Raw genomic sequence first — 9,992 nt, 5'->3', positions numbered from 1 at the left:
TCTTAGGGACACGTTGTAGTCTATGTTTGAACTCGGGCATAGAGAAATTTTGTTTCATGGTGGTAACCAGCTGTGTCTACTGGAACGCTTAACGGCGATACCGGACGTCAAACTCGAAACATAGAGAGTCAAAAATACTTTAAAAAAACTTAGTCTTCACAAACTTCTATTGCCTTTTTAGACTACCTGCGTAAGCCAGACGTATCAAAAAAAAGCGGTCCCCATAGAAGGCGTCAGAAAATTTCCAGCCAAAATATAATTAGCTTGTTAAATAATCTACTTCTAAATCATATTTTTAAAATGAGAATAATTTTTGGATAATAATATAAAAAAAATAATAATAAATGAAAAGGAAATGAAATTTTAAAAAAAAATCGATTCGTTTTTGTAACTAACAATAACTATATAATTCCTACTTTTTGTGACACTGTACTTGGCAGATCTATGGTATCAAAATATTTGGACCTTCTTCAAATTGCACTTACAACTATCACAATAATAAAATGTTATCTAAAAGTAAACATAAAAAAACCGTTCTCTTCAATATCTTATAGAACATTTTAGTCTTACTTCAGTACAAGGACTAAAGCTAAGCTAACAAGGTATTCTCAGTGAGAAGTAAACCTAATATACTTAATTAGAAAATCCACTATGTGCCTCATCAACACTAGCTTCTGCACAGTTTTGTGCATCGTTGAATGTAGCTTTAGGAGCTTTTGTTGTTGTTTTAATGTTGTCAGCCTTTACTACAAGAAACGCACTATTTACAGGATAATTGTGTTCTCACAGGCCCCGCTTGCTCAGAAGGTCTTGAAACGGTAAGTGTGTAGCCGATATGACTCATTTTTTTTAATTGCCTATTTTCGTTATGTCTATCAACGAGCTTACTTGAACTCGTGTATTTTCTAATTAGACACTAACTGGTACAGGCTCCATTTGTTTTTTGTATCCGTTAACATCTAAAGAGGTTGCGTTTTCTATACATAGTTTCACTTTTTCTCATATATACATATATATCGATCACCATATTCTATCTACTGCTATTGAATATAAATTAGCCACATTAAGTATGTAAACAGAGTAATGCTTCCCATAATCGGTTTATTGCTGTGAATAAAATTGACCCATATTGAGTGTGAAGTGGCACAACTTCAATGAAGCCGCTTCAAGTTAATGGCTATGGTAGCCGTTATTCAGTCCGTGGAAAAACGTTCTCAGGGAACTTTCCTAAAAGGTTTCCTGGTGGAAGATAGTTTGCTACAATATAAGCATTATTACCATTAACTGCGTACGCCATTCCAACATGTGTCGTATCCTTCCAGACGAGCTGAGTGAAGTGGCCGGTCTGTTCAGTTGAAAACGGGCATAATATGAGTAATTCATTAGAGTTGTGACATGCTGCCCATCGGCTCGCTAAGATCCGGTTTTCCTAAACTGACTACAGCTCAAAAATGAACTTGGTTTTAACAAATATGGGACAGATTATTATACGAGATAGTAAGTAATTTGTACTAATCAATTGCATAATTCTTGTTCTGGAACTATCGATATTAGCAAAACACACGTTCAATTTTCGAGAAAAGCACGCGACCCATAGGCTACATTTTAAATAATAATCAATAAATGTCATTTCGGCAAGTCGAAATTTGCAAACCTCATAAAAGTTGCTGGGCGAAGGATCTGTATAGTTCTTTATATAGTTGACCTCGTTGTACCACGAGTCCACCGCTGCATCGGCTAAAAAAGAAACGATTTAGTATTTGGTAATCATATTCTATGCATATAATTCGTCTGCTTGATATCTCAACATGGCGCTATGAACGCGTGCTGTCCTCTGTTCAGGCTTTAAGAACGTGCACGTATAAGGGAACGACACGACGATCGTGTTTTAAACTAACACTTTTCGGGGCTGATCTAGCCGAGACTAATGACACGTGCAGCGTATATCTTTATATAAAATAAACTCGAATGATCTACGTTTAACCTTGTTCATTGTGGCCATGCTATTCATAATACGCGTGTAATATATATCGGTATAATGTGAGACGGGCTTGAACTTAAGTATATGTGCACTATATATATATATGGAACTTGAAACTAAAGATTAATACAGTACAATTGGTCCCGTAACTACTATACTACGTGATAACTAAAAGGTTTTAGAGCCTACCCGAGATGACAGGTTCACGCGAGCCCGTCGACGTGAACAAATTTTCTCCCCAGCTTTTATCGTGGCTGTGTTCGAGCGACTGTGTCTTGGCCAAATGGTTCGCATACGCTTGCGCCTTGCTGGCGCACTGCAAGCGATATCGTCATTAAATAATAGTCCATACCTTTTTTGACAAACTCTACAAATACAATCAATCAATGAAGCACTGTTTCCCATCACACTAAGTTGCCATTAACGTTACCATGTGCTAAATACTTCTTTTCTCTCTACTGTTTGTTTACTTCTATTTACCATTTGAAAATGCTCACTATTTGTAGAAGTCCGCTATAGTTTTTCTACAGTGAACCAAATTTTCACATCGAGATCTTTCTTTAGGTCTGGTGTCAGCCGCCTGAGATCGTTACGTAACGCCTGAAGGCAGGTTTGAAGGAAGACGGCTGGCGAGGAACTCGTAAATTGGGGAAAAGGTAAACCGCCGTTGTATAACTATCAGTAGGCAATTTGGTCTATAGGATTCACTCGAAAATTAGAAATTACCCAAACGCCCAATTAACTAAGTGAAAAGCGCAAGGATCCTAGCTATTCACTGTCTCCTAATACCTTGCCCTTTACCAAGCGACATGCAACTACAATGGCAGACTTCTATACAAAATTGTCATAGATAGCGATAGGTGGCGTTTTTACGTTGATATAAAAAGAACTAGATAGCTACTAAAGGTACACCTAAATCCAAAAGTTCAAGCTGATTTCCGTTCGACAATGACCTGAATTTGCTTCTAGTGGCAGTAAAGTCACATACAGTTGCAAATGGCAAAGAAGAATAACTATCAGCAAATTTTTGTAGATGGCCCAGTATCGATTGAAAAGAGCAGATACATAATGCAAGTTTATCCTGTTCCACGACAATGTCAGGCTGGACACGGCGAAGGCCGTCTTAAACAAGCGTTTAAGGGGAAATGTTTACCTTGCACCCCCTAAGTTCTTCAGACCTCGTGCCGATGAATCACTACCTTTCTAATCAGTAACTAGTGAAATTAGTAACCGTCTATTATTCAGAAGAAAAAGTGATTAGATAAGTTTTTGAACTCTAAATCTGAGAAGATTTTTACTTAGAAAATATGATGATGAATACGTAACAATTATATTTATTAGGTGAAAGAACCGATACGATGTATGTTATAACTTAATAATTCGAGTAGAGTAACTGCGGTAATCATACATTGTATTAATAACTATAATAGCTTAATGGTGATGCAACACCTTAGAGGTAAAAACGTAATATTTACGCTCTGTCGATTGACTAGTACGGATAGACATCATAGGTGCTTAATACCGAAGCAGCAATTGAATAAGCACGTGAGTGCTTACTAAGCCATTTTTAGGTTCCTGTGTGGACGAAGATATTCACTTAACAAACCTTTGAGCACCATTCAAGCGGGGGCACTCCATGCAGAAATCGGTAATAGTTATGCCTCTCTAGGGCTTTTCTTTGAAAGTCTCCCTTCGTATGTTTTGTCTTAGGCGCAATCGTCTGCAAACAACACGAACGTAAGTAGAACGTTTCAGCAAAGATCTATAATATTGGTAATTTGTTGTTTCATTTTGGTTATAATCCTATTCTACCTGAAAACTGAGCTTCCTTCATTTCACTCCGTTCGATTTGTGACCTCTTCATCTAGACAATGCATATTTCTATACTTATGATATGTCTTCAGATATAAAGGTTCGGATCTAAAGAAGAGAAGCCTTTAATCAATCGATCGCCTATATGACGGACAAGGGTAACCTTCGTAAATTCTTTTCGACTAAATCTCATGTCTTGAGACTCTGTTACGTCTCGAAGTTGATAATCTTTCTTTTGTAAGCCCTGTAAACCCCCTAACGGTACAAACAGTCCAGGTCGCATTCGCTTTACCAACTCGTACGCGAAGATCTCCTATTATTTTCCCTTTATACACAATAGGTTATTCCATAAGCGACCGGATGCACCGGATTAAACGTAGTCTTGACTCTAGAAGCAGAAGGATGTTCCAAATGATAGAACTTTGAATTTTTAGCTTGCTGCATAAGTTATTTGATGTTTAAGCACCACGAAAAGTTCGAAGATTGACAATTTACCACAGGGAGCTCTACTGGACACTTGAGGAAAGCGCCTTGTGGTTCATCCAGATTCATAGGGTTAAGATCAGTCGTCGCAATGGTTGTAGTTGTAACAATCTTCTTACCGTTCTGCAAACATTTAAATACAGACGTTCACAAACTTAAACGTAATAACGATCTTGCTTCACACTAGCCAACACTAGAGATAAGATTATAGTTTATTTTTTAAAGTTCAGACGTTTTTTAAGTCCATGTTTTGGTGCATTACATCTCAAAGGTGTGACTTGCCTTCACCACGATAAAGTCTGCCGTCAAGAGAAAAACTCCGATTATCACTTAGCATAATTTATATAATATTGATAGTATTTCGGTTTGAACTAAATATCAAATCAACTAAGTACTAAAACTCGTTTATATTTTACCTTAATTTCAGTTTTAACCGTGGTCTTCCGTTGCTCCATTTTTGAAACTATTGCATAAGTGTCAGGCTGATTTTGGCTCGGCTTGTTTCTTTGGCCTTCCACGGAAGCAGAGTGTTAGCAAGAAACGTGTCCTGGAAAACCAACGGTTACGATATTAGTGAGATAGGTCCAGCATATGTCACCGTAAAATCAAAACTCAGCTAAATTTGTCCAGCTCACGGCTTACCGTATACAACCTAATGCCATCTGTTAACCTAAACTGGATATGAACCAACTTAGCGATATATATATGATTGCCGTTGGGATATCCCGGGCCTTTCCTATCAAGCTCTGCTAGTATATCTGTTATTGTCTAGGTAAAACTCCAATTTGAAATGCAGATAGTGTAGTTCTTTAATGTCAAACGAGGTTAGGCGTGTGTTTTCGAAACAATGTCTTATCGTTCATTCTGTTAGCCACATTGACAGGGTATCATTTCTATGCCCTGTGCTATATATTAATGTGACTATTTTTGCATTAAGAACTCGACCGCAAAACAGTTCTAAGTGAAATGCTTGGAGTAATGACGCTTTTACAGTTCGGTGTTCTATATATACGTCATGTTATTAAGTAATTCTATTTATATGAGCCATCACGATGTGAACTTAAAGCCAAATACAACAAACTTGATCCCAAATATTGCTAAGCATTGTTTCTATTAAAAAATAAACGTAGTACGATGTTAATGTATTTCTAATAGTATCTATTTGTTTTTATTTGTCTGCACGATTAATTTTTTGCCCTGACTAATGCTCATGGCCTACCGACACCTACCGGTGTGAATTGAACAATAGTGAACAAAAGCTGCCTTACGCCGTAGCACGTCAAATATCACACTTTCTTCTTCTATAACCCAACAAATCGATAACGAATTAGTCATAAATACGTCATTTGGCACAGTCTTTTACGGTATTGACACTTTTCGTGTACAGTTGTTCGAAAGCAAGTTAAGAACACTCGAAATGTTAAAGTTTTTGTCAAATCATTACCCAACGTTATTCTCAATGCTGCTGTTCAAAAATAGTTTTTGCAATAATTCAATAAAGTTTGTGCCTTTAGTCTGTACGTGTACGAACGGGTTCAATTTGTTAAAGCATTTGGCTAAATCGAGCTTGAGACTCGGACAAAGCGTATGGTAGAAAATAAAGGCTACTAAGCGAACAGCGAATAACCCACTTGGGTTTAGGAAAAATTGTAGATACGGTTGAAACTTCAAAAACATCAGCTCAAATTTTTAACATCTTTAGGATGATTTCTTTACAGCTCTTGTCTGTTCGTCTTGACCGAAACCGAGCCAAATTCAGTCATACTCGTACGTGTAGACGCTCTCACAATTTCAATATTGTCCTAGTAACACAAGTTACAGCACTAACTGCAAGTTTGAGCAGTCTCACAGTTCATAATAGATGAGCATGTTAAATCGGTGGGCAAGGACAAGCTGGTACCTGGACCTGTATCATCTAAATGGGATGATATTGGTGGCAGGCATGCACTCTCTTTGTGAGCGCCGATCTATGAAGGTTTGTTTCTAGGTTTTTTTTGGGTTTTATAACAATAGGAAAAAGCTAGTAATTGCAAACTAGAAATCTATCGAGTATTTTTGTTTACTTTATATTTTTGAAATCCAATTTTCATGGTTATTTGTGTGAATTTAGCTTTAATTTTTCGCAACGTCAGAAGTTTCGCCCACAGCATTTCGTTCTGTTACGGCCTTGACATTACGTTACTGCGGTCCCGTAAGCTGGTGAAGACCCTGATGAAGCACTGGTTCCACTATAAGTAAACATTGTTTCGAAATGGTACGTGAGTTATTGAAATGCAAAATGATTGCGTTTGTATAAAGCATTCTTACATTGTTGTCGTTAGTTCGTTCGTTTAAACGAGTACATTTGAATTTACCGGCACAACGAAAATTAGATAGAATCCACGCTCGGGAAGTTCACTTTCAAGCACAGCAAGGTCGAAATTCGCTTGTGTCCAAGCATCTACGTTACGCTAAACTTCGCTTCCTCAAAAAACATTCTCAGAAGGTTGTTCACACTTCATATTGTCTAAACTTTTGTTTAATTAAAGTTGCATCCACGCATCACCCGGCATATAACTTTTGTTAAGCCTACATAGCCGGAAAGAGTAACCCAAGTAAAAGCGCAATAGAAGAGGTGACAGCGCCACGGTTCCCGTTAAATTCACGCCTGTTACGGTCTCTGGTTCCAGGCTAGCACAGATCTGAGCTGCGCTTGTTCGTTAGATAAACAACTGTTCCACGACCGATCTGTTTGCTCAGTTAATCATAAGCTAGGAGCGGATACGCAGTTCGGTTCCGAACATCTAATACGAAAGCAATTGACAGTACGGTCAATAGTAAATGTTTGTTTTTGCGATGCACAGGAATCAAAACACATTCAGTACTATGGCTATCCACGTTGTCAGCGGTTATTATTATATGACTAGCCGCATTACTGCGTCGTGGCATTATGATGCACACTTTAGCTGATTTACAAAGCGTGCATACTATATAAACTCGACCAGAATCTGCTTATGGAAATTTCCGGAAGTATTTACGTAGTGAATATTGTTTCTGAGCGCTCGTCACCTACTAAAATAACGGGACACATCCATTGTCAGCGGTATGTAAGAGTCGCTGTGGTCAATTCGCTGCTACCCAGTTGCTTAAGCGTATCAGACAACTATATCAGCAGTATTTCTAGGTACAACGCCATATTTGATTTTGGAAGCAATAGGCAAACCAAACGAAAACATGCAGTAATAATTCGTTAGAATCGCCTACCATTTACGTTCCCCATCAACGTTGAGCAAAACAGGATAATAGTTCTGATGTACGCCTAGGATAGGAATCAAGCCTTAGCGAACAACTTAACAATAGCGGCGCAATGGCTTTTATCATCATTTACAAACTAGCTGGATGGAACTGAGGTATCGTTGAGCAAGGTAACCAACGTAACTTAGGCCGTTGCCTCGATAAGCGGTCATGCCTATAGTCAATTGCTTTGTTTTCTCCTGCTTAGCGATGACGGTCAGTATCCTAAGATGACTCATAATGATCAAATCAATGTACCTACGAAAGGCAGATATTCTAACGTTTGGCGCAACGTGGAGTTTCGTACTACGATTTATTGCATACGTGACAGTTTCTATGAATTCGTCAAGTTCCACACCCAATACCGCCATCGCAAGAGCTGCTGGTCCCCTATCTTTGTGGCAACTGTAACAGCCTGCCCAAGGGTTTTCGTAATATAATAGTGAAGGTCGTAAACTAATGGACAATTAAGCACAGTGACTGGACGGGTCATAGGCAGGCGACAACGGCCTATTAAATTCTACAGTGAATGATAGCGTTGTCGCTGTCATGAACGTTACGGTCACAGGGCACATAACTTTATGGGGCCGTAATGCCTATTTAATCTCAATGTGCCTACGCTGACAGGCCGCTGTGCAGCTTGTCATCTAATGATACAAATGTAGAAAAGAATCGTAAACCTTCAATCGGCAACATTTGCAATAACAGTTAATTTTCCCTTCATAAATTATGCAACGAAATATGTTGTAAACCGAATCAATGAGCTTTAACTAAAAAGCGGTCCGGCCCATCGTTGCGAAAGATATATTTACTCAAAAATAGTTTTACCACACACTTTATCGATATATATATATATATATATGCAGTAGTAGCAAGGGAAATTAACCCGCCAGTTCCTGACCTTTGACTCGCACTATTTAGCAAACAACTTCTATAAAAATCGAAGAAAAAACAACTAGATTAGAAATATACTTCAGATATATTTTTGGATTGTAGAGGCACTCAAGTACAATTTGTACAGTGCTAGACCACACTGAGCTAAATCAGTTGAAATTCAGAGTAGAACCGGTAGAGCATACCTAAGAAACAACGTAGCAAAATAGTGCTTGATGCTCAGAATTGAAAAGCCATCATAAAAGGATCCGCCTTGTCAAGCAAAGCATCATGAATGCCTGTAAAGTCAATGTCTGTAAACGAAAATAATAATAATAATAGCGGTGTTTGACTAGGATCGAAAATTGAAAGACGAAAATACACTCTTAGCGATCACAGTTCCTGCGCCTTTCCACGAGTATGCAATAATGCTAATAGCATAAAAATCTGCTGGCACGGTTTACATGTATCTGTATAAGCTTTTCCACTTATTTTGAAAAAGGCAACATACAGAAGTACGTAACAGCGCTTTAGGTCAACTACGTAGATTATATTGGATGCGTAACTCACTGATGTTCTATTCCTCGACCTATTTATCCAACGCTGTAGTTGTGGATCAGAATTTATCGAGTCTTTGTTTAAATTATCCTTTGATGTCTTTGCTATTGATCGGTAGATAAATGCGGATAGTGACTAGGTCTCAATGAACCGATTCGCCATTTAATTGAATGCTCGAACCTGTGTTAAGTTTATATGAAACGCTGAAGCCATTGGAAATTTCTACTAAATAGTTCATCTTTTTCCCGGCCCACAAAAAATTTCTTACGGTTTTATCTGCTTACATTGTATCAGTAAAACGACAAATATCAATGAAATTAGAAGATCATGGAGGTGATTGTGGGGTGGAATTGAGATGGATCGAAATCTTTCTTAATGCTGCATCCTCGTTTCGAATTTGCAGAATCTTGTCACGCCTTCCAAAAATGGCAAGCACCAAAATTTTAATTCTAATTATATTCGTTGGCTACATTCACGCTATAGCCTAACGATTGGTATAGAGTTTGCAAAAAGCAGATAAATCATCGGTCGCTTCGAGAATATATAGAAATATATACGAATGTTCTCAACACATTTTGCCACTTATATCGCGAGCCAATAACCACTTATTAAACCTTAATGTTAGATTTTATTCCGTCCCATTCGGGTGTGAGAATGTAACGGGGCGAACAGATTTAACAGAGAGGTGAAGGCGGCCGGGCGGGCCCCCGGCTATGCCCACCATGGTACTTTAACGTCACTAGCGACATTTTAAATCTTTGATATTCAAAAGAACAAAATTGTAACAAGGGTTTCCCAGTTACTGGGAGGATCGTTGTAACATACCTGGTACCACTAGAAATGTAACGCAGCTGGTTCGTCGTCTTGGAGCTTAACTTGTTCGTAACTATGGGAAACATTATGTATATAGGACTTTTGCTCATTCCTTTGCCCTTGCCCACAAATGTACCGCCCTGCTGAGCTGGTCACGGAGTTGACGTGAATAGGACCTGCTAGGGGCAAGTGGGCGCCC

The 9,992-nt window shown here is 38.4% G+C and overlaps 1 protein-coding gene across 6 annotated transcripts; it reads right to left on the bottom strand.

The window, feature by feature from the left end:
• Positions 1 to 1,068: 1,068 nt before the first annotated feature.
• Positions 1,069 to 9,898, bottom strand: LOC111261211 (Golgi-associated plant pathogenesis-related protein 1). 6 transcript variants are annotated; one of them, XM_022834520.2, is made up of 7 exons: positions 9,806 to 9,898; positions 4,693 to 4,823; positions 4,289 to 4,399; positions 3,588 to 3,701; positions 2,171 to 2,297; positions 1,655 to 1,737; positions 1,069 to 1,345 (listed from the first exon to the last, which is right to left on the bottom strand). In XM_022834520.2, the coding sequence occupies exons 2-7, from the start codon at positions 4,729 to 4,731 to the stop codon at positions 1,190 to 1,192; spliced, it is 630 nt and encodes a 209-aa protein (XP_022690255.1). In that variant the 5' UTR covers positions 4,732 to 4,823; positions 9,806 to 9,898; the 3' UTR covers positions 1,069 to 1,189. The 6 variants fall into 6 exon arrangements, with proteins under 6 accessions (XP_022690255.1, XP_022690258.1, XP_022690256.1 ...); XM_022834523.2 differs by lacking the exon at positions 9,806 to 9,898 and adding an exon at positions 7,520 to 7,541; XM_022834521.2 differs by lacking the exon at positions 9,806 to 9,898 and adding an exon at positions 6,584 to 6,955.
• Between the last annotated feature and the right edge of the window lie 94 nt (positions 9,899 to 9,992).

Source organism: Varroa jacobsoni, unplaced genomic scaffold (assembly GCF_002532875.2).
Source record: "Varroa jacobsoni isolate VJ856 unplaced genomic scaffold, vjacob_1.0 scaffold_533, whole genome shotgun sequence".
Taxonomy (NCBI): domain Eukaryota; kingdom Metazoa; phylum Arthropoda; class Arachnida; order Mesostigmata; family Varroidae; genus Varroa; species Varroa jacobsoni.
This window is presented reverse-complemented; position numbering and strand designations above follow the sequence as displayed.

Bases quoted from the DNA above. Each gene is read 5' to 3' on its own strand.
- LOC111261211 (XM_022834520.2), bottom strand. From the start codon at position 4,731: ATGGAGCAACGGAAGACCACGGTTAAAACTGAAATTAAG. The intron at 4,400-4,692 runs GTAAAATATAAA...AAATGTTTGCAG, and splicing joins CGGTTAAAACTGAAATTAAG to AACGGTAAGAAGATTGTTAC. The intron at 1,738-2,170 runs GTAGGCTCTAAA...TTTCTTTTTTAG, and splicing joins GCGTGAACCTGTCATCTCGG to CCGATGCAGCGGTGGACTCG.